General features: G+C 42.6%; 1 protein-coding gene across 1 annotated transcript in view; it reads right to left on the bottom strand.

Moving 5' to 3' along the window:
* GRIN2C (glutamate ionotropic receptor NMDA type subunit 2C) overlaps positions 1–27,384 on the bottom strand; it is a 317,789-nt gene that overhangs the window by 194,740 nt on the left and 95,665 nt on the right. Inside the window, exon 2 of the mRNA XM_078778806.1 lies at positions 24,347–24,939. Within this exon, the coding sequence (XP_078634932.1) occupies positions 24,347–24,939 (593 nt within the window). The remainder of the gene's footprint in view (positions 1–24,346; positions 24,940–27,384) is intronic.

The following is a 27,384-nucleotide window of genomic DNA, read 5'->3' as shown; positions in this document are numbered from 1 at the left end:
ATTGACACAAAATTTTACCATAGGAGCACCTCCGCATGGAGAATTTGTACTGATAATTATGACGTCATAGGTCACGTTGTACGGACGTCATCTTTGAAAAATGTTACACCTCTATATCTCTGAAACCGCTCAATGGAAAAATTTGATACATGGCTCATTGTCAAGTACTTCCCATGGGGAATAAGATATGATAATGATGATGTCATCGGTGCTTTCATTATGACGTCATAATTCGACAAGTAGAACGCTTGATCTGATTAGTATAAAAAAATTCTCTGCAACTGTTAGTCCGATGGACACGAAATTTTGACCAGAGGAGAGCCTCTTCTTGTAGAATTTTTAATGATAATTAGAACGTCATAGGTCACATGGTACAGGTGCCATCTTGGAAAAAAAATCTAAAAGCGTTGCACCTCTATATCTCCGAAACTGCTCCATGGAAAAAATTGAAAAGTGGCACATTTTAAAGGACTCCGCATGGGGAATAAGTGTTGTTAACGATGACGTCATTGGTGCCTTAATTATGACATCATAATTCAACAGGGACAACACGTAGTCTGATTAGTTTGAAATTTGTCGAGCGTGACCAACACAACAATTATATTAGAGAATATAAACGTATGATGTCATCACTCAGGTGGTCTGGCAGCCATATTGGATCAAAGAAAAAAAACCTTCAAAAACAGAAGAGTTGGCTCGCATCAAGTTGACTGCACAGGCTAAGTATTCTATGAATACCATGTAGTTCATAGCTTGGTCGAGATTCAAACACAGGCTCGACAGCTCAGAGGCGAGGATGTGCAGGCATGTAATGAAGTTACATATCAATGGCAACTATTAAGCAAAAAGCATAGCAGGCCCTCACAAATGGATTGTAGCTTTCACCAGGAACACGACACCAATTTCCAGGAGATTAAACATGGCATTTAATTTCATAAACAAAATGTAGGTCCATGGAAGAGGGGTTATTTTTACTGCACAATTGCCTCGGTTAGTAAAAAATTATTTCGATGCTCGTTTTGGTTCCATTGCCAGGCTCATTTTGGCTGCTGTGGCCAAATACAGAAGGAATCCATGTGGCTCATGATCATGAGCATACAAAAACATGGCGGTGGGAATGCAGAGAATATATCTCTTTCGACCACTAAGCCACTCTCGGGATCCAAACTGCACTGCTTGACAATAAAGGAAGGAATCTTAGCACATTCAACCGGCTGTAATACATCTCAAACAAAGATACGAGAAGAACGCACCAGTTTCTGGTAGGGCTTGCTCAATTAGATTTGAGAGTTTTTCATTGTTCGATAAAAGGAAGCACCTACCTACACAGCTTGCCATTGGTGTTAAGGGAAAAGGGTTTTTATTTTTCAGACAACAATGCGTCCTTTGGTTTACCAGAGTGGATTGATGAAATTCCATCAATGGGCACGATGTTTGCGTGACTGACATGCGCACACACACACTGACATGTTGGTGCAGAGGTAGTGCATTTACTTTTGAACCGTAGAACCTTGGTTTGATTCCCTTCTTCTTCTTCTTTAATGGCCATTATCTCAGCTTTCTTGTGGGGTTGGCCGGGGGAAGCTTGGCCCGAGTCTTCACGAACCGGCTGCCAGGGGGAGGCTTACCCTTGGCAATAGCTTTGTGATCGCAGATATCTAGTTCATTACCGCACGCACGCGAAGCGAAAAGCAGAGTTAAGCAAATGGTTCACTTTGTCTGTCTGTCTTCCTGTCTGTCTGCAGACGTCAGTTTATGATCAAGAAACAACCTGATTAAAATTGAATGTCATATTTTGAACATGAATCGGAAAACGAACCTGTAGTTTCGCAGTACTTTGTCTCTAAATTTGTCCCGATCGAGCACGTGCAGGGAGAAGCAAGAGAATTTTGTCACTCTGTCTGCCTGTCTGGCAGTCAAACAAAATTGAAAATAAAAAAACAGAAAACCTACTGTTTTTAAGGACTTCACAAAGGACACAAACAACAGGCATGAAGAACTAATGTAACATGTTAAATAAGGTGTGCAAAAGAAGCTGCGTCAATGGCGGTAAACTTCTGAAGTTTCTTTTTCTACAACTTTTTAAATCTTTATTTTATTGAAATTGAATTATATATTTGAACACTGCAGAACACAAATCGCCTTATTGGCACTTTAAAAAGACTTCCACTTAGCAGTACTTGGACAAAATATTACGGAATTTTACGTCATCGCGACCAATCAAATTTTCCGCTCGCAGATGTCGCCTCATGTCCTTGTTTCCCAAGACTGTGCGGGGTACGTTGTTCTATTAACTCTCTAGTTATTATTACTATTATTATTATTATTATTATTTATTATTATGACTTTATACAGAAAAATGACAAAAGGCTTAGTAAACGTGATTACTACACCTTACACACTGTTAATGAAAATTGAGCCGACACCATGATATTTTGATCTAAATATGTTGCTTAGTTTACATCATTTTTTTTTCTCTGTGCATATCTCTGGTCGAGATATTGGGCCCAGTCAAGTGTATGGAGAGCGATGCCCCTTTTCCACGATGCACCCCCACCTCTACCGGTGTTTGCCATAAAAATGACACCTGACTCTTGCTGGAAGTGACGTCAGCGTCAACAGTACAGCACGTCTAAAGTTATTTTGACACCTATTTGCCGATTAGAAAGAACTAGGCATTTTACCCTTCACTTTGCTGCCAGATTTAATGAAAAGACAACATGTCGTACTTCACAAACATTCTGCTGTATTCACTATATCATTTGCCCGAGGTCATCTTCCATCTGCTTGGGAGTCAGCTAACATCAGCTTCATCAACCATCCCCACTGCTTATATCTGCATATGGCACGAGAAAAACAATCACTTCTGCTTCGCTGCAAAGCTCAGGGTTGGATTCTTTGGTTTGAACATCCTTTTAGAATGAGAGAAATGAAACATTTCGAAAAATTTTAATTATTCTCAGGCAGATTTCAACATCACCGTAATGCATATTGTTAAGTTGTTTAAACTTTCTTTAGATAAGGTGAACCTTGGCCCGGTTTTGGACTTTCTTGTTGGCTGCGACTGATGAATATCTGGTCTGTTAATCGTGACTAATTAAATATGATGTTACAATCACAGAAAAATAACACTATGTCTGAACGTGTCCACTCACTAACTGGTGTGCTATGTTCAAATGAGTTTAGTATAGTTTTCTCCAATATTAGGGGTTTTCGATCTAAGTCCCTGTTCTCTACTGTTGTACTTGTGTGCATCCCTCTCTCTCCCCATATTGTCTCCCGATCCCTTTATTATATGTTTTATGTGTCCGTTTGTTTTTTTGTGATTAATGTTGGCTCTTACATGAACCTCGATCTTGTCTACAAAAAAAATAAAAATTGGTGATTTTATGCAACCTTGACCTTTGATCTTAAAAATTATCATCTAGCTTTTGATTTGTGAACCAATTCAGTCACCAATATGCAAATTCTTAAAATTTCAGGTCAATAGGATGAAAATTGACGATTTTATGTGATGCTTGACCTCTGACCTTTAGAAAAAATTATTAATTTTCCTTCTCTGTATTATTATAATAAAGCTTTGGTGAAAATTTGATGCCAAAACTCATTTGCTAAATTGAAATGTCAGGTCAATTGGATGAAAATTGATGATATTATGTGATGCTGACCTTTGACCTTTTGACAAAATTATTAATTTGCCTTCTCCATATTATAATAAAGCTTTGTTGAAAATGTGATGATAAAACTCAAATGGTAAATTGAAATTTCAGGCCAATTGGATGAAAATTGAGGATTTAATGTCACACTGGCCTTTGACCTTTGACAAAATTATTAATTTGCCTTCTCTGCATTATCATAACTAGGGCATGCCCGTACTATATCTATATCTAAAATTATATCCCCCCCCTCTATTTACATGAAATGGTTTGGTCCAAAGCGAACGGCTTGCGAGTACGGTGACAATCCCCCCCCTCTATTTACATGAAATGGTTTGGTCCAAAGCGAACGGCTTGCGAGTACGGTGACAATCCCCCCCCTCTATTTACATGAAATGGTTTGGTCCAAAGCGAACAGCTTGCAGAGTTTGGTAAAGAAATCGCCATAGCGTGCACAAAGCGCAGGAAAGCGAAAGAATCGCAAATTAGTTTTAAAACATCGTTTAACGCCAACATAGCGCCAACATAGTTTGCCGACGGGAAATAAATGAATACGCTCTCAAATGTGCCATCCGAGGCAGAGTGTGTCCGCCACGTTCGGCACACGCGATAGCTCGCTGCTCTCTGATTGGTTGAATCGTTTTTTGGACATAGCTCGGTAAGTAATTGTCCGATTAATATGAAACCTTGAAAAGGCACATCCTCGGGTCCCCAGCAATATACCTGGCAAGTTTAAAGTATATCGGACCCGTGGTTGTCGAGAAACAGCGGTCACAGACAAACAAACGTACAAACAAACACACAGAGATTACTGGAATTATAGATAGATAAAGTTTTGGTGAAAATTTGATGACAATAACTCAAATGTTAAAAAAGCTACGGCCCGGGACAAACAGACACACACACAGACAGACAGACAGATAGACACACACAAACACACACACACACACACACACACACACACACACACACACACACACACACACACACACACACACACACACAAACACACACACACACACACACCTTTCAGGAGCATTGCCTCATTTGCTAACCAGCACTATAAGGACTTCCATTCGCAATGCCTCATTTCATCACCCTCACCACAAAGATTCTCATGCACACGGTGGATCCCACAATTGCACGGGATGGACTAACCAGGTATTACAAAGGAGTCGGAACAGATGTCATTATCCAATCTGCTTTCTGACAAATCCAGCAGACCATGTGTATTGATATGAATATATGATTTCACAGATGTGATTTTTTTTTTTTTTTTTTTGTATACAGAATCGAGGCTCGTGAAAGAGCTAACATTTATCACAAAAAAAAAATCAGACAAACAAAATATATAAAAAGAGGGAGCGGTAGACAAGATGGGGAGAGAAGGGGAAGCACACAAACACAACATTTGAGAGCAGGGACATCGGGAGATATGTGGGAGGGAGAGAGCTTGGGGGAGGAGGCAGGGAAAAAGAGGGGTGGGAGAGGTAAAAACAAATGGACACTGCTAGGACTTCAAGGAAAGAAGTCGGTATTTCAAAAAAATGGATCTGGGGTGAATTCATGGGGGTAGAAAAGATTATGGTTTTGGATGGGGGAAGATAAGAGATGGTGGTGAACAGCTGTTTTAAAGACCTGGAGGGAGGAGTGGGATTGAAGAGAGTGAGGGAGTTTGTTCCAGAGGTGGGAGAAAAGAGGAATGAAAGAGTGAAGGTGAGCAGAGAGTCTTGATTTTGGCAGTTTCACCAGAAGAGGGTTGCTTGCAGATCTTGTGCGACCTGAAAAAATATTTGGGGGACAGAGCCCAGAGAGAGCTGGGGGAGCAAGGCCGGAGAGGAGTCGGTAGAAGCCAGAAAGACCCCCAACCTACCTGCGGTGAGTGAGTGAAAGGCCCACAGAGTCAGCTTCATCGTGGGAGATTCCAATGATTCTGAAAGCTTTGGTTTCAACAGTGTGAAGCCGAGCAAGGTGTGAGGCAGAAGCACCAGCCCAGAGGAGAGAGAGCAGTATTTCATTGAGCTGCAGATGAAAGCCCTGTATGTGGTGAGGAGCTCAGGTGTGCCAAGGAAGAACTTCGCGTGACGAAGGATGCCCAGTCGGCGACTGACTTTGGAGGCCAGCTTGGAAATGTGGATTTCCCAGGAAAGATCATGGCAGATAGTGAGACCCAAAAGCTTGAGTGACAGAACTTCTTGGAGAGGATCGTTGAGAAAGTAGATGGGAGGGTTGTCCAGTCGGTCTTTTCTGAGAGACATAGTAAGAGTGTGAGATTTGTCAGGATTGAAAGACATGTTCCACTTGTTTGACCAGTCTGTGATTTTGTCCAGGTCTGCAGAGAGTGAGGAGGCTCCTGCCTGCCGATCTGAGGGAGGAGGTATGGAGCGGCAGAGAGTGGAGTCATCAGCAAAGAGATAGAGAGGACTTTCCAGAGAGTCAGAGTGACCATTGATGAAGACCAGAAAAGAGCACAGGGCCCAGAACACTGCCTTGGGGAACTCCAGCCTGAACAGGAAGGAGAGATGAGAGAAAACCATTCAGGGCCATACGTTGACTACAACCAGAGAGGAAGTCTGCAATCCATGCATGGAGATTTCCATGGATACCATTGGAGGAGAGTTTGGTGAGCATAGCGGGGTGCTAGACCGTATCAAAGGAGACAGCTCTGATTTCCTGTTTGGCATTGAGGACCTCCATCCATTGTTGAGACAACAGAAGCAGAATGTCCAGAGTAGAATGACCTGGTCTGAAACCAAATTGATGATCAGAGATCAAGCCATTGGAGAAGAGGAAGGATTTGATATCCGAAGCAATGATGGATTCCATTACTTTGCTGATAATTGGGAGCAGGCTGATTGGTCTGTAGTTGCAAGGATCTGTTTTTGCACCTTTTTTGTGTGAAGCGGTAATGTTTGCTGATTTCCAAGCTGATGGCAGATGACCTTGAGCAAAAGAGAGGGTGAAAAGAACAGAGAGAGGGTGAGATAGAGCGGCAGAGCAGGATTTTAGGACCCGTGGGCTGATGCCGTCTGGTCCAGTTGCAGAATCGGAGACCAGGTTTGACAGAAACTTCTCCACCTTGTCAGGAGAGAAGAACACAGAGTCCAGGAGCAGCTGGGTACGAGTGGGTAAGGTGGGTACAGAGAGAGACGGGTTTGGGACACAAGATTTTGAGGCAAACACAGAGTTGAGGCATTCAGCTTTTTAACGTGTGGTGTCAGCTGTGTAGCCGTTTGAGGTAAGGGAGGGGATGGAGGGGGAACAAACACAAGAAACAGATTGACCAGATGCCACCAGGATTTGGAGGAGGCAGACAGGTTTGAGGGTTCAGTCTTGAGAGAGGAGAGATATTGTTTCCTTGCTCTCCTGAGGGTAGACACACTGGTTCCGAGCTTTGTGAAAGGAAATGTGATTGCCTTCCGGTGGATTTGCCTTCCAGGAGGAGAATGCAAGTTGTTTCAGGGCAACTGCCTCTCCACAGGATTCTGTGTACCACTGTACCATGGACGGGAGGAAGGTTATGACCACTGAAGATGAGATGGGATAAATCTGTGCATGAGAGAGAGCAATTTACTTTGGAAGAATTCCCAGAAAGAGTTGATATCAGAGGCAGTAGAGATGGGAGACCAGTCCAGATGATTGATGGCTGCTTGAGCCAGTCGGCCTGAGTGAAATGCCAGACTCGTTGATGCTGAGGAGGCTCTCTGAGAATGGCCAGAGAGATGTCCACTTTAACAAGCAAATGGTCAGATCAACAGATTGGAGCAGAAGAATAGCAGCACACATTTGCAGGGAAGTCTATTAGCATTGTATTAGCATTTTCACCCGATTGACCTGAAATTTATAGAATTTGCATATCGGGTCACTAAGTGGTTCACTAATCAAAAGGTGGGAGTCGTTTGTGTTTTTAGATCAAAAGGTCAAAGGTCAAGGTTGCATAAAATCAACAATTTTCATTTTGTATTTCTTTTAAACTGTTTTTGTTATTTTTAGCATATGGAAGAAGAGGAAGACATCTGAATACAAGCAGACAAGGATGGGCTTCGCATTTTCAGATGCTTTCTCCTTACATCTTTTATCGACTTCATTATCCTTCATCTCGTGGTCTTGGTATTTATGTCAAAGACTTTTGGCCTCTTGCTTTTTATTTATTTATTGAAGTTCACTCTAAACAAAGCTGAAAGCCACTGAACATAAAGGGCTACAAAGAAAAAGAAGAGGAGAAAAAACTGGCAAAAACCTTCACCCAGTCCTGAAACAAGGAAACCTCTTCACAGGACCACTGTGCAGGAGAAGGTAACTTGGCCAGGTGGAAACATAAATTTTCCTACCCCCATGAAAACTCCTTCGAATGTAGCACTCATGAGTTGATGTGTTGTCATCTTGCTCTCCTCCATTCCACAACACGTCTGTTTTTTTATATATCGTTCACCTTCATCACCCTCCTGTGCAGTGCTGGATGCCATCTCGGACAGCGTTAACCATGCTATTTTAATGCATCTTTCTGCTCGGATCATAGCATTTGGTGACCTCAACTTTGGTGACCTCAACTTCACCAGAAGGAATGCCTGATTATATTCTCGTAATGCTGACCATCTCAGCATTGAAACTTATAATCTTTCTGTTTTTCAAAATCTCACACAATTATAACATCACCTAATCATATCCCAGATCGTGAATCTGATGGAAGTTACTCACTTGATCTTCTCATGTGTTCCAACCCAGATGAATGTGTTGCCAAGGTTTTGCCTTCAATTGGCAAACTCGGATCACTCAACTGTTTCTGTATATCTATCATATTCTACACCCACAACTACATTCCACCCTTTCCACCGTACCGTTTTTCAGTTTGGGAAGGCTCATTGGGATGGATTTACTTCTTTTTTTTTCTGGCTGATGTGCCATGGACGTCTACTCTCAGACTGCAGGGTCTGCATTTGGCTGCTGAGGAAATATCCCAATGGATTCGCATTGGCATTGAGAATTATATTCCTTCACGTACCTATATCAGATAAAGGCTCATTCTCAACTCTGGTTCACTCCTGCTTGTGCGGCAGCAATATTGCTTAGTGTAACATTTTTTTCAAGCAGGACCATTTGTTGGGGACCTTTAATTTGATTCAAAGCTCCTGTTTCCTGAAGATAATATTCGCTGTAGAAGAGGTTTGGAGGATGCCAAGCAGCATTATGCAGACTGTTGCTGGTTCTATTATGACTCGGCGGCTTGGCTCTAGAGACTTTTGGTGGATTGCTAACAGTGTTCTTAACTGCAACCAAGTCCTGTATACCTCCTCTCTTCCAGGGTTCTGAGGTTCCCTTTGGATAGGGCCTGTCTTTTTGTAGAGCAATTTGTCTCTAATTCCTCACTCAACGATGACCTACATTCCCTTCCTGTTTTTTCCTTCTGGCACAGATAAGGTTATTTCTGTCTCCTGTGTCACTCCAAAGAATGTTGCCAGAATTATTCATTCTTTGGATGCCTCAAAAGCTACTGGTCTTGTGGGTTCCCTGTAGTTGTTTTGCAAAGGTGTTGCCATGAACATGCACCAATTTGTGCCAAGCTATATATGAGTAATATGTGCTTGGCCAAGTCAGTGTTCCGCTCATCATGGAAAGTGGCTTCCGCTGTTCCTGCTTTTAAGGGAGTTGGCAAGCATTTTCTGGCTACTAATTACCATCCTATTAGTCTTCTTCCTGTGATTTGTAAGATATTTGAATGCTTCATCACTCATAAGCTTCTTAATCACCTTGAGGACAGTTAACTTCTCCCTGACTGTCAGTGTGGCTTTCGCCATTCCAGGTCGAATGGCGACTAACTCTCCCTAATTACTGATCATTTTAACAGGTCCTTAGACTTCAGGAGTGAGGCCCGTTAAGTTGCTTTGGGTATTAGAAAGGCATTTAATAAGGTGTTGCATAAGGGACTATTGTGCAAGCATCGGTCGTATGGTGTGGTGGGTTGAATGTTGTGCATAATTTCTGCTCTCCTTTCAAACCGTATGTTGAAGGTGGTCCTTGAGGATCAAGCATTTTCAATATTTGCTCTGTAAATTCTGGTGTTCCTCGGGGTGCTGTCCTTGGGCCTATTCTTTTTCTGGTCTATGCCAATAACTTGTCTGATATCGTTTCATCCCAGCTCACCATATACAGTGCATTCAGAAAGTATTCAGACCCCTTCACTTTTATCACATTTTGTTATGTTGCAGCCTTATGCTGAAATCGTTTAAATTCATTTTTTCCCTCATCAATCCGCACTCAATACCTCATAATGACAAAGAGAAAACAGGATTTTAGAAGTTTTGCAAATTTATTAAAAAGAAAAAACTGAAATATCACATTGACATAAGTATTCATACCCTTCGCCTATGGCACTTCAAATTTAGCTCAGGTGCCTCCCATTTCTTTTCATCATCTTTGAGATGTTTCTACACCTTGATTGGAGTCCACCTGTGGTAAATTAAATTGATTGGACATGATTTGGAAAGGCACACACCTGTCAATATAAGGTCTCACAGCTGACAATGCATATCAGAGCAAAAACCAAGCCATGAGGTCGAAGGAACTGCCTGCAGAGCTCAGGGACAGGATTGTGTCGAGGCACAGATCTGGGGAAGCCCACAAAAAAATTTCTGCTGCATTGAAGGTTCCCAAGAGCACAGTGGCCTCCATAATTCTTAAATAGTAGAAGTTTGGAACAACCAGGACTCTTCCTAGAGCTGGCCGCCCGGCCAAACTGAGCAATCGGGGGAGAAGCGCCTTGGTAATAGAGGTGACCAAGAACCCGATGGTCACTCTGGCTGAGCTCCAGAGATCCTGTGTGGAGATGGGAGAAACTTCCAGAAGGACAACCATCACTGCAACACTCCACCGATCTGGGCTTTATGGCAGAGTGGCCAGACGGAAGCCTCTCCTCAGTGAAAGACACGTGAAAGCCCACAGAGTCTTGTTTCTCACAGTCTGAGAGTCCTTTTGGGGCTTTTTTGTAAACTCCAAGCGGGCTTTCACTCGTCTTGGCACCACTTCACACCGATACTCTGGCCATTCCTAGGTGGAGAACGAAGAGCTATGCAAGTAGCTTTTGTCCACACGCTGCATCAATTTGGAATTCTTTGCCAGTTACATGCTGTCCCAGATTTTACATTTCATTTTCTTTCAAGAATAACATAGACTTCTACCTCCTTTATCTTTCATTGTTCTTCTTTTATAGCCCGACACATTTAGTGGCTCTCATCCTTGTTCAGGGAAAATTTCAATAAAAAGTCTATAATACTGGCTACTGGTGATGCTATACGATACACATTTACATAGAGAGAATTGGGGTCTGCCACCCATGTTGATCACTTTCCCCAGATATTCTACCCTGACAGAAACCGTACGTGGTGTACCCTGAGGCAGCATGCAAAATTTTGTTGATTTGATTCAGTATTTGTTTTTAGTTTTAGAAGCATTTATCTATATTATAAAACAGGAGTGTCTGTCCGTCCGTCAGGCCACCCCAAAAGTACTCCTTCAGTTTTGGGGCTAGCCCCACCAAACCTTCTGTGTAACGTTTTGGGGTCCCAGCGGATGTCGTAAGGTAGGTAGGAGCTTTCATAAATTCCTCAATAAAATTCTGATTTTGAAATTGGCTCGATACGGACCTGCTCCCAAATCCGGAAGTGAACAGATGACGACAATGGGCTGGTTTGATAATATCTCAATACAATCGTGATTTCACCAAGTATTTTGTTATAGTATGAATGCATGATTGGAATGATGTTGTTTGGAATGAAAATAGAGATTTTGAGTGTAACTATGAATGAGGAAATGACGTGAAGGTTTCTACTTTCTATCCGTGACAATCGCGGATTCGCCATATGCAGATTCGCCATTGACTGGGGATAGAACCATTCAGACGGAATACGTTTTTTGTGCCAGTCCTTCACGAACCTGCTCTCAATTCCTGACATTCGACTGAAGGTGGCACACGCATGGGGAATGTAATGGTTCATTGTTTCCCATTCACTGTTTTTTTAACCAACTCATTCACGAACTGGCTGTACATGTCTGATGTTGGACTGAAGGTGGCACAGGAATGTGGAATTTATTGATTCATCGTTTCCCATTCGCCGTTTTTTACCCAAGTCATTCACGACCCGGCTGTCCATGTCTGATGCTCGACAGAAGATGGCACAGGAATGTGGAATTTATTGGTCCCATGGCTTAGCATTCACGGTTTCCGCATTGTTTGTTTGCACGGGTACCTTGTTCGTAAATAAATAAACGAACAAATGTACAAATTCACTTTTATAGTAATAGATTTCCTCCTGAACATTGCCGAGTACGGTTTACTGTGATCAGTGTAATACTACCAATGCCATTATCATTAGCACTCTTTTTTAAGGGATACAAATCTAAGAGGCAGTTTGGTCGATCACACTCATATGTCACATCCACAACACATTTCATCAATCTGCAAGGGCATATGCAACCATGTTGGCACAAGGCATCCTATTAATGCAAAAATACCACGGGATCTCAGAAATCTATACGAGGGCAGATGGGATAGCGTACTTACTGCTCTCTCTGAGGGAGATATAACGCTTCCTTCTGGCAGTCAACCAGATTGACATTTATAGTGGAATTTATCTCCAATTAGCAAGTGAATACTAATACACACAGCTCAAGATGTGAAGCTAACAAATGAGCTATCCCACACCAAACCCTCTTTCTTCACTCCCTTTGAGATGCTTCGATAACTTAATTATACTCAACTCTAAAACCACTATTCGCACCCTCTCGAGTCTTGGTAATTTCATATAATGGACATGCTCTGTGATTAAAAGGCCAAGTTCAGCAACAACAACAACAACAACAACAAAAACCTTATGATTGTATAAAGTTTAATTATCAAAAGTTTATCAAAGCTCCCATTCAGATGTTGACGAAGAAGCAAACTCTACAACACATCACACTGATGGTGATCAAAGAGCATGAAGGACAACTGGGGTGAAAATGGACCAATTCACACCGATATCCAACTTAAATTTTACAAGTAATTGTCTTTTCCGCTATTAAATTTGAACTGCAGACACAATTCAATAATAGACATGATATGGATTTATCATCGTTCATCTATAATGATGATATGTCATGCATGATGTGATACATGGTTCTATCATTCATCATCACGATAGCCTCATCATCATCATCATCAGCTTCATCAGCCTGTTTTTGGTCCACTGCCAGACGAAAGCCTCAGTCAACTCTCGAGGGTATTGTTATAGCGCGCACGCTTGCCAGGTGTGAGTTGGCAAGAGAGTTTGGGTGGGATTTTGTGATTGGTTCAGGATGCTGGAGATAACTCGCCTACTCTTCGCTAAACACGCCGGTCTTTAACGTCCACCAAGGATCTGTGCTGGCAGACGGGTCTTCGAGCTTAAAGTGGCACACACATTGGCACACTTAAAGTGGCACTTAAACGGATGGCACACCCATTGTTTCCTTGCCATGTACGTGAAACGCCATCGTGGAAGTTTATAGCTGGGTAAGGATTCAAACCCAGGCAAGACCCATGCAGATTTGGCCAGATCCAGGCTGATTCAAAAAACTAGAAACAACCGCTCCATTCGGGTGCAGCCTGAGGGGGTGAGTTGGGGCATAGTGGAGGAGATGGGGCAAATATATTTTGTTCCGTGGATAATAATTCCCCGTCTGCAGCAGGGGTCAGTAAACCACTTGCACTGTGGCACTGTACAGGTGAAAATCGGAAGTGGTCTCCCACCGCCCCCTCACAGGGGGAGGGGTTTTTGGTGTGCCCATGACCTAACCCTGAGCAATACCAACAGGTATGCAAAATTTGGTGGAGATTGGGCAAAAATAAGTCGTCTCCCAGCTCTTTGAGGCTCATCAGCTTGCTGCTAGTTCTTGGTAAAACAATGGATTATGGGATTTTAACCCTGGATCTAGCATCATGCGTCAGCGAAACACTTGCTTGGGAATGTGTAATGGGGCAACTACATTAATTGTTTGTTGAATCCAGACTATGCATTTGTCCGACAGGATAGTGCTGACGTAGCGTACTCAAATGCCTGTGATCTGTCAAGTTTGCATGGGTTCAATCCCCAACCGGATCAGCTGTCATATTGGTGCTTCACAGGAATGTTGCATCACCAAGCAATTTATATCTCGGATGGACATTGACCAGGGAGTCCAATCTGCTCGCATGAGCTGGTGGACTTTAAAGATCCCATCCTACATGATAAAGATCATGGGTCAGAATCGGGGATGACAAGAGATGGCGGTGTACTGCTTGCTTGAAGCCCTGGAGGGAGAGAGACAGAACGGTCTCTGGAAGGCAGTTCCATAGACAAGAGACGGGAGGAATAAAACAGTTGAGGCAATAGAGAGGGAGCGATACTGGAAGAACACGTGCCTCTTGGAATTGCTGAGCAGGGCCAGAGGGCTAAGAGCGCAGAGGGAGCAATGTTGGTGAATAGGCGATAAAAAAAAAACAGAGACCACTGAACTGTCTGCGATGCAAGAGCACCAGACCTTGTGCTTCAGCCTCATCATGGGGGATTCCAATAATTTTGAGAGCTTTAGATTCCACAGAATCAAGGAGAGACTAATGTGATGCTGACTTCAAGCCCCAAGGGGAGAGCAGTAAGCCTACTCCATTGAGCTATTGATAAATGTCTTGTAGATTAAGTAGTTCTGATTCTCCAAGGAAAGAGTTGGATTGACAGAGGATGGTCAGTCTGCGGTTGGCTTTGGAGCCCAGCTTCACTATGTGGTTGGACCAGGAAAGGTCATGGCTGATGGCAAGGCCAGGAAGTTCAAGAGACTGAACCTCTTTTAGTACAGCGAATGACTAAGGTCCTCCCGGAGCGATAAGGTGAGACTGTGGGACATTCCAGAATTGAAGGACATGTTCCATTTATCAGACCAGTGTCTAATCATTTCCAAATCAGCAGAGAGAGAGAGAGAGAAGCAGCGGCTGTCTGCCAAGCAGAGGAATGGGAGTAATATGGAGCTTTGTGGAATATGAACCTCCTGTGTACTTAAAAAAACCCTTTTAAAGGTATTGCATTGGTATATATTGTAACGACATACCACTACTACTTGTATTCGCAAGACAAACCAACCTCGCTAACATAACTGACAATAGACATAAAATATGAACATAAGAAAATGCTGGCAAGGATTACCGGACATATGGACCATGCTGCACATTCCTATAGAAAATGGCAGAATCTTTGACTTTCCACTTTCCTTATGTTTCATAAATCCTGCTTCTCTCTTGTTTTTTTTTTTTTTTACAGCAACTGCAGATCCATATGTCATGTTTCCCCCACTTGATCCATACATTTGCTTCCTTCTTCTGCACGCAATGTTGTGCTCTGGTGTGCGTGATTGAGGGTTCTCCGAGTCCAATGTTATCTCTGGTTCTGCAGCGGTATCTCAACAAAGCTGTTTTGTTACCTTTATATTAACTGATTATGCATGACTTAGCGAATATTGCCATCGATTCCACGACCACAGGATACCAAGAACGCTATCAAAAAGAAGCCTCGATAGTATACGCTACACAACTCTACTGCAACCTTTTGTTGCGACACCAAAAGTTGAAAATGTAAACTTCAATTTGAAATATGCAGGTCGCGTAACCAAGTGTTGCCCAAAAGTTGTGTGGTGGACTTATGGAAATTGTGAAATGGCAGCCCTTTCTTTCTTTCTTTCTTTCTTTTTCTCTCTCTCTTTTCTTTTCTTTTTTCCTTCTTTCTTTCTTTCTCTTTCTTTCTTTCTTTCTTTCTTTCTCTCTCTCTCTCTCTCTCTCTCTCTCTCTCTCTCTCTCTCTCTCTCTCTCTCTCGCTCTCTCTCTCTCGCTCCCTCTCTCTCTCTCTCTCTCTCTCTGTGTGTGTGTGTCTGTGTGTGTCTCTGTGTGTGTGTATCTGTGTGTGTGTGTGTGTGTGTCTGTGTGTGTGTGTGTGTCTGTGTGTGTGTGTGTGTGTCTGTGTGTGTGTCTCTGTGTGTGTCTCTGTGTGTGTGTCTCTGTGTGTGTGTCTCTGTGTGTGTCTTTGTGTGTGTGTCTGTGTGTGTGTGTGTCTCTGTGTGTGTGTGTGTGTGTGTGTCTCTGTGTGTCGCTCTCTCTCTCTCTCTCTTGCTCCTTCTCTCTCTTGCTCCTTCTCTCTCGCTTCTTCTTTCTCTTGCTCCTTCTCTCTCTTGCTCCTTCTCTCTCTCGCATCCTCTCTCTCGCATCCTCTCTCTCGCATCCTCTCTCTCGCATCCTCTCTCTCGTTCCCTCACTTTTGCTCACTCTCTATCGCTCCCTCTCTATTGCTCACTCTCTATTGCTTCCACTCTCTCTATCACTTCCTCTCTCTCCCTCTATCACTCCCTCTCTATCGCTCCCTCACTTTTGCTCCCTCTCTCTTACTCCCCCACTTTTGCTCACACTCTCTCGCCCCCTCTCTATCGCTCCATCTCTATCACTCCCTCTCTATCACTCCCTCTCTATCACTCCCTCTCTATCACTCCCTCTCTATCGCTCCCTCTCTATTGCTCCCTTTCTCTCGCTCCCTCTCTCTCGCTCCCTCACTTTTGCTCCCTCTCTCTCGCTCCCTCACTTTTGCTCCCTCTCTCTCTCCCTCTCTCTCTATCGCTTCCTCTCTCTCTCTCTCGCTCCCTACCTATCACTCCCTCTCTATCGCTCCCTCTCTCTCGCTCCCTCTCTCTCTCCCTCTCCCTCTCTCTCTCTCTCTCTCTCTCTCTCTCGCTCCCTCTCTCTCTCTCGCTCCCTCTCTATCGCTCCCTCTCTGTCGCTTCCTCTCTACTGCTCCCTCACTTTTGCTCCCCCTCTCTCACTCCACTCTCTCTCTTTTTCTCACTCTCTCACTGCGTCTCTCGTGCTCCCTCACTTCCTCTCACTTCCTCTCCCCCCCCCCCCCCCCCCCCCCGCTGTCTCTTCTATGCTTGTTTAGCTTTAGGTTGAGGAGAAGCCACCCACTTTGTCAACACTGGACATCTGGCTCTCCTTACTCATCTTATCATACCTGTCGTAAATGGGAAGTGGTAGAGAGTGGGAGAAGCGAGACGGAGGGACGGTGGATAATATGTGGATCATGGAACCCTGTGATGTGACCACATTTTACAATCTTCATCTGACACTACACCTGGATTTGCAGATGTTTGCAGCATACGTGTCGAGTTTCGCTGCCATGTTTTATTTTCTTCTCTTTTCTCCTTCACATCACTCCTTCACTCCTGCCTGTTCTTTCTGAACTCCATTTATTGGGCTAATATTGTACACCACTCCCTCCCTATTCCATCTCGACGTGCTGAATGACGTCATCGCTGGGCGCCGAGGGGGGCCCGGCGATGACGCACACTGAAAGGGAGTACTCAGTTTTCACTCTTGTTTCTTTTCATGTTTGTTTGTTTTCTTGTTTATTTCTTTGTCCGGGCGATATCTCAGCCATCCTTTGAGATAGAAAGCTGAAATTTGGCCACAATAGCGAACAAGTGCATTGGCAAAAAGCTTATTTTTTGTTTTTTTGATTAATCAATTAATTGATTGATTACTTAATGATTATCGATTTAGTTTCTTTCTCATCTGGGCAATATCTCAGGCACCTTTTGAGTTCGGAAGCTGATATTTGAACATGACAATAACCAGGCAATTTGGCTATAAATGGTATTTTTGAGTTATTGATGAATCAATTCATCAATTAATTTATATATTTTTTCTTAATCAATTCATTCATTAATTTTTAAAAAGTTGCAGATTCGGCTGAAACAGTGGTGGTTTAGGTATGCTATTGATTAAGAAATTAATTAAGCCAATTGATTAAGAAATTAATTATGTAACGATTATTATTTATTTATTTTAATTAGGAAATTAATCATTTAATCAATCAATTACTGTACACTGCTACCTCTCAATTCCGTCTCCATGTGCTGCCCGGCGGCATCACCTGGCACCCCGGCAGCGTCTCCCGCTGGAGGATATGTTATTTATTTATTTGGCATTGGGTGGTGTGCTTTGAATGTATCTGTACTTGTTTTCCATTGTTTTGATTTTCGCTTTTGTTGTTAGGGCCGCACCTTCATGGCACCTCATTGCTCATGTCTTTAACTACTGATGTCATGTGCTGGCTTAATGTCTTAATAAGTGAGGCCTCTCCATAGGGATTTCTCCCTGGACTCAATGGTGTCTGTTTGTTTGTCTGGCTGATTACTCAGAAACGCTTGGCCGTGAAACGTACATTTTGCACACCACTTCCATTTGGGTTGAGGAAGATAGTGTGTGTGTGTGTGTGTGTGTGTGTGTGTGTGTGTGTGTGTGTGTGTGTGTGTGTGTGTGTGTGTGTGTGTGTGTGTGTGTGTGACTTAGAGTATGGACTCCTAAATCTCGAGACGGAACGAGTGAAATTTTATAGTTGTACTTGGGGTGTGCTCGGAAAAATTTTGGATGTCAAAACAGATTCATACTCGCAGGGGATTGGGATGGGGGTTGTGAGTGAGGGTGCAAATTCTCGATGTCAACGTGCACCGTGTGGTGCTGATACTGGTGGGAGAGTGTATAACAAGTCCCAGGGGTTTACAGGATCATAATAGTATCTCTGTATGAAAACCTTATACTGTAGAATCAAAAACTACTTGGCCAATTAGCAATTTCCATACTTGGCCAAGTGCTCTGTATTTTATGCGCTCCTAAACCAAAGGACGAACGTGAAAAGTGGTTGTTAGGTTGTATTCTGGAACCTGAGTGTGCATGGGATAATGGGAATGTTATACGAAGTTGGGATGATGGAATTATAATCTTACTATAATTCACCAAATGTCCGTCTGTCTGTCCGTCCGTCCGTCCGTTCGCAGGTACCGCAAAAACGGCTGAAACGATCGCAACGATATTTTGGGTGGGTAATCCTGGGACCCCTTGGAGTAAAATAAGCAATATTGTTTTTCCAATTTTCCAGTTTTTCCAAACACGATGGAATAATACAGTGCATTCAGAAAGTACCAGTTCACTGGTAATTCCCTGCTTGTCGTAAAAGGCGACAAAAAGGGTTGGCGGCAGGAAGGGCATCCGGCCGTAAAACATTGTTTCAAAAGGGGGACCGAAAAACAACAACAACCACGGTCCCCGATAAAGGCCAACCCCCGCTTGCGGGGGGAAATGGCCTCTAAAGGTGGTTCTTTTTTTGTTTTGTTTTTCAGAAAGTATTCAGACCCCTTCACTTTTTTCACATTTTGTTATGTTACAGCCTTATGCTGAAATCGTTTAAATTCATTTTTCCCTCATCAATCTACACTCAATGCCCCAGAATGACAAAGAGAAAACAGGATTTTAGAAAGTTTTGCAAATTTATTAAAAAGAAAAAACTGAAATATCACATTGACATACAGTCACGTGAAAAAGTAAGTGCACCCCATGTAAAGTTTTGACTTTTTCAACATATTTCAACATACAGCTATTTGATCTTCATTTCAACAATATTGATAGATAAAGGTGATATAATATAACAAATATCATGAAACAATTACATTTTGTAGTCCATTGTATAATTTAAATAAACACAAATACAAATTTCGCATGTGGAAAAAGTAAGTACACCCCTACATTTATCACTACTTCAAATCCCTAAAATTAGAATCAGGTGCACCAGCTCAGGTGCAAATGATTTGAACATCGTTCAGTCTTTCACTGAGGAGAGGCTTCCGTCTTGCCACTCTGCCATAAAGCTCAGATCGGTGGAGTGTTGCAGTGATGGTTGTCCTTCTGGAAGTTTCTCCCATCTCCACACAGGATCTCTGGAGCTCAGCTAGTGACCATCGGGTTCTTGGTCACCTCTATTACCAAGGCGCTTCTCCCCCGATTGCTCAGTTTGGCCAGGCGGCCAGCTCTAGGAAGAGTCCTGGTTGTTCCAAACTTCTTCCATTTAAGAATTATGGAGGCCACTGTGCTCTTGGAAACCTTCAATGCAGCAGAAATTTTTTTGTAGGCTTCCCCAGATCTGTGCCTCGACACAATCCCGTCTCTGAGCTCTGCAGGCAGTTCCTTCGACCTCATGGCTTGGTTTTTGCTCTGATATGCATTGTCAGCTGTGAGACCTTATATAGACAGGTGTGTGCCTTTTCAAATCATGTCCATTCAATTGAATTTAACACAGGTGGACTCCAATCAAGGTGTATAAACATCTCAAAGATGATCAAGAGAAATGGGCGGCACCTGAGCTAAATTTCAAGTGTCATAGCAAAGGGTCTGAATACTTATGTCAATGTGATATTTCAGTTTTTTCTTTTTATGAAATTTGCAAAACTTTCTAAAATCCTGTTTTCTCTTTGTGATTATGGGGTATTGAGTGTAGATTGATGAGGGAAAAAATGAATTTAAACGATTTCAGCATAAGGCTGCAACATAACAAAATGTGAAAAAAGTGAAGGGGTCTGAATACTTTCTGAATGCACTGTATTTACCGATATGAACAGTAATGTGGCTTTTATTGAAATTCGACAAATACTGTTTCAATTTTGATGAGAATTACGAACCTGCAGCGAATCCGGAAGTGGACAGATGACGGCAATGAGCAGGTTTGATAATATCCCAATACAACCGTCATTTAAAACAGTATTTTGTTAAAGTATCAATTGATGATTGGAATTGAGTGAATACAATTACGATTTTGAATTCGTAATTGTATTCACCGAATCGAACGGAACTTCACATCAGGATTTAAATATTTGTTTATGTCACGAATGTTGTTGAAAGTTAATTTTTTTATATTAATGCTATTTAATTTGTGATTGGAGTTATGCTGTTTGGAATGAAAAAAGAGATATCGAGTTCAAGTGAATGATGAAATACCGTGATGGTTTCTACTTTCTAAATGTGAAATTCGCGGATCCCCAAATGGCCGTGATGGTTTCTACTTTCTAAACGTGAAATTCGCGGATCCCCATATGCAGATTCAACACGGACCCACGATCGATGTTTCTAGACGTGAACGTACCCGTTTGTTTGCGAACGGGTACGTTTTTCATGGAAGTCCTTCACGAACTTGCTGTCCATGTCTGACGTGCGACTGACAGTGCTACAGGAATGTGGAATTTATTGGTTTGATGCTTTAGCATTTGCCGTTTCTGCATTGTCTGTTTGCCTCTGGCCTCCCACCCGTGCGTAGCACGGGTACCTCACTCGTACTTACTAATGCACTGATGAACCGCTCGACAGAAAAACTTGAAAACTGGATGTTATCGAAAAAATAAAACAAACTCCAAGAATTATACAAATCATACTAAAATATGCCACTTATCTGTGTTACAGTATAATGAAAACGATAGTTATCATAGATGTGGGGAGTGTGGGGGGAAGGATGTGTTTAAACACAAGTGTCTGTTTGCTTGAAGGAATAAATGAGTTGAAAGTAGGTGGTTGTACTCAAGTTGTGCATGGGAACATTCTGCTCAGTGGAATATGGCCAACTCTAACTTAAAGTTGCTCCCTATTGCCACTACCGAAGGGAGCAGGTGTTTCCAGTGAATCAAATCTGGTACAATTCCCAGGTCCAAGGTTCGAGTATGCATTTCTTCAATTGTAACTCAGGAAAGAAGATGCATATGCTTCGTAATTGTGTGAGTGTCAATGCACTGGGAAGTTGCCCACATGGTAAACAATTCACTGCAATGAGGGAGTATTTTTGGGAATTTTCTGACTCCAACAATACATTATAGATGTTTTTTTAAACAATATCTACGGCTCGTCGTATAACTGCCACACACACACGCATGAACACACACGCACGAACACACACACGCACGAACACACACGCACGCACACACACATGAATACCCGAGACACAACATAGGACTGTTAGAGGAAACAAACAGCCACTGAGCTTGGGGAAGTTGTCGTCACTTCCTGGGCACGTCACAGCAATGGCGCCATTTTTTCACGGGAACTCAGCGGGGTATTTCCTAAGGAGGAATTTCCTCTTCCCCATGGATGCCAACCAAAACAAAAGGGATTGTCTGTGCTCTTATCCTTTTACATGCAGAGCCTACAGCAAGGAAGCAGCACGTACCATTATTAAAGTATTTGGTATAATTCGGCCGGGATTTGAACTACCGGCCTCCTGATGCAGAGTGGATGCTCGAACCATTACACCATCGAGTCTGACATGTGATTGGTTCATGTTTGTTGTTGTGGATACTACATAAAGAGATCTCTAAAGGGGGTGAAATCTAAAGGATTAGATCCTTAGATTACATTAGATCCTGATCTCTAAAGAGAGGATCATGAAACCTTTAGTCAAAAGTACCTAGGATTAGGTTTCGATGGAATATCTTTATCTAGTGTCAAGATGCAGGCTTCACAAAATGTCAAAATGTCAATAAAACAGAGATGTGATTTACAGGTAGAATATAAATTGGTTTGGCACATTTTTTAGGGTTCCAAGTACACGTCTGGAGAGCTACCTTATTTGAAAGGTAATTTTACCCATAAAGACAACAAACAACAACAGGCATTTTAAGGCCATTTTCCCTGCTAGAGCGGGGGTTATCCAATTTTACCCATAAAGGTAGATCCTTATTTGAGACGGTCATTTGGGAAACTTTTGGATTGTTAGACGAGTTGAAATGGAATGACTATAAAAAAAACCTACTTTTAGAAATGTCCCACAAATAAATATAGGTATATCAATTCAGTGGAAAAGGCCGTTTGGTCCAATTTTTACCTGTATTTCTCAACTCTGACAGGTTGATGTTTCCAATAAATTACTTGATGCTTCCAATAAATTTGATGCTTCCAATTTGATAAAGTTTCTGCTTCCAATAAATCAACAAAATAAATCAAGAAATAGCAGACACCTGAATGAAGCGACAAAGGAATACTTGTCTTCGTGAATCGTGACATTTTTAAGTTCAGTTTTTTAGATTTTTGAAATCAGATTTTGTGAACATGAGATTGAAGAACTAGTCTTGCTGGTGAAGGGGAGTCTATATATGAGTAGATGGACAGGTAGAGCAATGGATGAACATCTGAACTAAAGAGGGTTAATGCCCGAAACGTCAGCTTCTCTTTGTTTCCCATGGTGGTTGACACACCTCGATCAACATCCTGTTGATTTCATCCTTTGTGAACATTATTCTTCTCCACTTCAAATCGATCAAATCCAAATGAATAAAGTTGCTTGATCCATGATATCTGCTAAAGAAACATCTATTTTTGGACTTTTATTTCAAAAGGAGTAGTGGGATGAGAACATTTTCTTACTTGATGTCTGGACTGACACAGCAATGGTGAAACGTGTTGCTCTACTGCAGCTGCTTTGCTGAGACAGTAACAGGCTGTGCCGACTGAAAATAGCAATGGAATACATGTGTAGTTATAATTATATGTTAAGACAGTGGGTCTCATTAATAAGCAACATCAATTGGTCTCGCACTACTTAGCCCAGGATTTAAAAACAAAAGCTTCTTAAAATGCAACCTTTTGAGAAGCTTTATTATGTATGATGTGGGTTTTGCTTACCAAGCCCCTTCCCTCCCCACTCTTTCACCCCCTACTCTACCCGAGATACTCTAATAGCTGGTCTAAGAACATAGCTGTTCCCTGTGTGGCACTCATGACTTTCTTTTATGGGAATTGATCTGTGCTGATTAAGGTTTAGAATATAATAGAAACAGAGAATGATCAACACAAAGAAAAACTATAAAGCATCTGAAAATGCAAAGCCCGGCCGCATCCGTTTGTATTCCGTCGTCTTCTTCTTCTGTATGCTAAAAATAGCGAAAACAGTTTTAAAATAATACAAAATGAAAATTGATGATTTTATGCAGCCTTGACCTTTGTGCTTTTGATCTAAAAAAAATAATCATCTTCTAGCTTTTTATTGGTGAACCAATTCAGTGACCCAATATGCCAATTCTTAATATTTCCGGTCAAATGGATGAAAATTGACGATTTTATACAATCTCGACCTTTGACCTTTTGATTGAAAAAAAACAAAACAATCGACTCCTACCTTTTGATTGGTGAACCAATTCAGTGACCCAATATGCAAATTTCTAAAAATATCAGGTCAATCGGATGAAAATCGATGATTTTAAGTGACGCTGACCTTTGACCTTTTGACCAAATTATTAATTTGCCTTCTACATATTGTCATAATAAAGCTTTGGTGAAAATATGACAAAACCCAAATGGTAAATTAAAATTTCAGGTCAATTGGATGAAAATTGATGATTTTATGTGATGCTGACCTTTAACCTTTTGACCTTTGGACAAAATTATTAATTTGTCTTCTCCATAGTATCAAAATAATACTTTGTTGAAAACTTGATGACAAAACTCAAATAGTAAATTGAAAATTCAGGTCAACTTATGAAAGCTGATGATTTTATGTGACGCTGACCTTTAACCTTTTGACCTTTGGACAAAATTATTAATTTGTCTTCTCCATAGTATCAAAATAATACTTTGTTGAAAATTTGATGACAAAACTCAAATGGTAAATTGAAATTTCAAGTCAACTGATGAAAACTGATGATTTCATGTGATGCTGACCTTTGACCTTTTGACAAAATTATTAATTTGCGTTCAGGAGACGGGATAAAAAAACGTTGCTGTCAGAGCAAGAAGGCATGGTTATAAGAAGCAATGCGAATAAAAATGAGGAATAAAATATAAAGCACATGGCACTCACCGATAAAAGGACGTCCACACTGAGGCGTTGCGTGGGTTTGTGTGGTCACACGTATGGCCCGATTCTGGCAGATGCCCCGTGGCCATGAACATGGCATGTGCGGCGGCCGCTATCACGGCGATACCATCCAGGGCTCGATAAGCAAGACTTCCCTGCCCCTCATCGAAAGAAATGGTGACGAGCCCTATGGGGAAGGCATCGGGGATTTTCACACTGACCCTCAGGCCCGGAACTATCCACACTGTGCCCGAACTGGCCAAGCCGACGGATTCGGCCAGCGCGAAAACGTGCTCCGCTTCATCGTCGGCGCAGTACAGCACCACGACCTGCGCATGGAGTCTTCGCAGGAGGGCCTCGGCCCGGGCGGAATCGCCACTCGCCGACAGCTCCAAGGTGACGATGGCTTCGATTTCCCAGGCCACGATGCTGCCGAGGACACTGGCGTGCAGAAAGTGGGCAAAGTCTCTGTAGCCGGGATGCCGCGTGGTGACGATGGCAAAACGGTGCCAGTCATATTCCTCCATTAAACGAAGGATTACTTGTGACTGCTGTTGCGTCGTGGCACCAAACTGCAGAAAGATGGAATCCTCCTCCTAAAAACAAAGAAAACAAGTTTTGTTATAAACTGTCCACAACTTTTTGAAACATCCGTGCTACACCAATAATACCCCGGTTTGCGCATAGGATAGGTCCCTGAGACATTCGCGCAGAACGGGGCTCATAAAGCATGTGTTACTGAGGATACATGGACCGGAAGCGCCAATTCCAGGGTAGCTGCTCTACTTCCGGGGACATAAGAATACAACAACAACAACATGCATTTTAAAGGCCATTTTCCCTACTAGAGCGGGGGTTAGCCTTGCGGTCCCCATGACAATCTTCTCCATTTTGCGCATCGGAATGATATATAGTAACTGGAATACTTATTGGACACCATTAAACGATAGATATTAGTAATTAGTAATAAAAATACAAATTTTGTACATTTACCAGAGGTTTCTTGGAACTAGTGTATTGCCCACCAACTCCCTTCTCTCCGCAGACACAAGAAGGGGCTTTTTCTTGACACTTTCGGCATACCAAGGCTTTCGGCACAATTACCAAAATAAAATGGCGGCAGACAGAGCAGGAAAACGGCGAGTGTGCTGATTGGTTGAGAAGAGAGGCGCTCATAAATGCGCTCTGATTAGCCGCCAGTGGCGCAACCCTAGCGGTCGTGTTTTCGGTCGAGGCGGTAAGTTTGAACTTGTAACTTTTGACTCCCTTCATTCATTAAAAATATATATATATTCTTAGGTAAATAGAAACTGAATATTTAGTTCATGTTAAAGTGATTCCATGTTAAGGGGGTTGTGCAGTGTGGGGTATCACCTATCGTTTTTAGTGCTATCTCATAATGGTGCCGAATCACATAGAAAATTAACTGTTTTTATCATATCCATATCCGGCTCTTCAACAAAATCGAATCAATTCGTTCTTGTCACACACCCAACATGCCCACCAAGTCTTGTCCAAATCCGTCCATAACCTTTTTTCTTTTTTTTGTATACAAGATCGAGGCTCGTGAAAGAGCTAACATTGATCACACAAAAAGTCAAACCGACACATAAAACACAAAATAAGGGGAGCGGTAGACAAGATAGGGAGAGAGGGGGAAGGACACAAACACAACATTTGAGAGCAAGGACATCGGGAGAAATGTGGGAGGGGAGGGCTTGGTGGGAGGGGAGGGCTTGGGGGGAGGTGGGAGAGGTATAAAACATATGGACACTGGAAGAACTTCCAGGAAAGAAGTTGGAATTTCAAAAAAAGTGGATCTGGGGTGAATTCGCGGGGATAGAAATGATCAAGGTTTTGGATGGGGGAAGATAAGAGATGGTGGTGAACAGCTGTTTTAAAGACCTGGAGGGAGCAGTGGGATTGAAGGGAGTGGGGGAGTTTGTTCCAGAGGCGGGAGAAAAGAGGAATGAAAGAGTGAAGGTGAGCAGAGAGCCTAGATTTTGGCAGTTTAACCATAAGAGGGTTGCTGGCAGATCTTGTGCGACCTGTAGGAATATTTGGGGGACAGAGCACAGAGAGAGCTGGGGGAGCAAGGCCGGAGAGGAGTCGGTAGAAGACAGAAAAACCACCAACCTGCCCGTGGTGAGTGAGTGAAAGGCCCTCGGAGTTAGCTTCATCGCGGGAGTTTCCAATGATTCTGAAAGCTTTGGTTTCAACAGCGTTAAGCCGAGCTGGGTGTGAGGCAGGAGCACTGGCCCAGAGGGGGGAACAGTATTCCATTGAGCTGCGGAGGAAAGCCTTGTATGTGGTGAGGAGCTCAGGTGTGCCAAGGAAGGACTTCGCACGATGGAGGATGCTCAGTCGGCGACTGGCTTTGGAGGCCAGCTTGGAAATGTGGTTTTCCCAGGAAAGATCATGGCAGATAGTGAGACCCAAAAGCTTGAGCGACAGAACTTCTTGGAGAGGATTGTTGAGAAAGTAGATGGGAGGGTTGTCCAGTCGGTCTTTTCGGAGAGACATCGTAAGAGTGTGAGATTTGTCAGGATTGAAAGACATGTTCCACTTGTTTGACCAGTCTGTGATTTTGTCCAGGTCTGCAGAGAGTGAGGAGGCTGCAGACTGCCGATCTGAGGAATGAGGAATGGAGTGGCAGAGAGTGGAGTCACCTTATGTGCTATCTTGCTCACTGAGAGATAGACAGAGTAACAAACAGGGGTGAAACTAGAATGGCACTCGGTAGGGCGCATACCACAACCAGCCTGAACAGTTTACGTTTTGGATCCCACTGATGGGCCGGATCTGCATCCGTCACATAACAAACATCTAACCAGCTTGTTCTTGTCACCTACCCATCTCATCTACCAAGTTTCGTCCGAATCCGTCCAAAATTGTTGGAGATATCCTGCTATACTGTACTCTATATTGTTTTGGCCCTATCTCTCAATGGCGAAGAATCACATAGGAAATTCTCGTATCTGGATGCAGATCCGGTTCTTATCCAAAATTGAATCAATTCGTCCTTGTCACATACAAAACAT

Source organism: Myxine glutinosa, chromosome 5, assembly GCF_964187855.1.
Source record: "Myxine glutinosa chromosome 5, kmMyxGlut1.1, whole genome shotgun sequence".
In the NCBI taxonomy this organism is placed as follows: Eukaryota; Metazoa; Chordata; class Myxini; order Myxiniformes; family Myxinidae; genus Myxine; species Myxine glutinosa.
The sequence above is the reverse complement of the archived record's forward strand: the minus strand, read 5'-3'. Positions and strand labels throughout refer to the sequence as shown.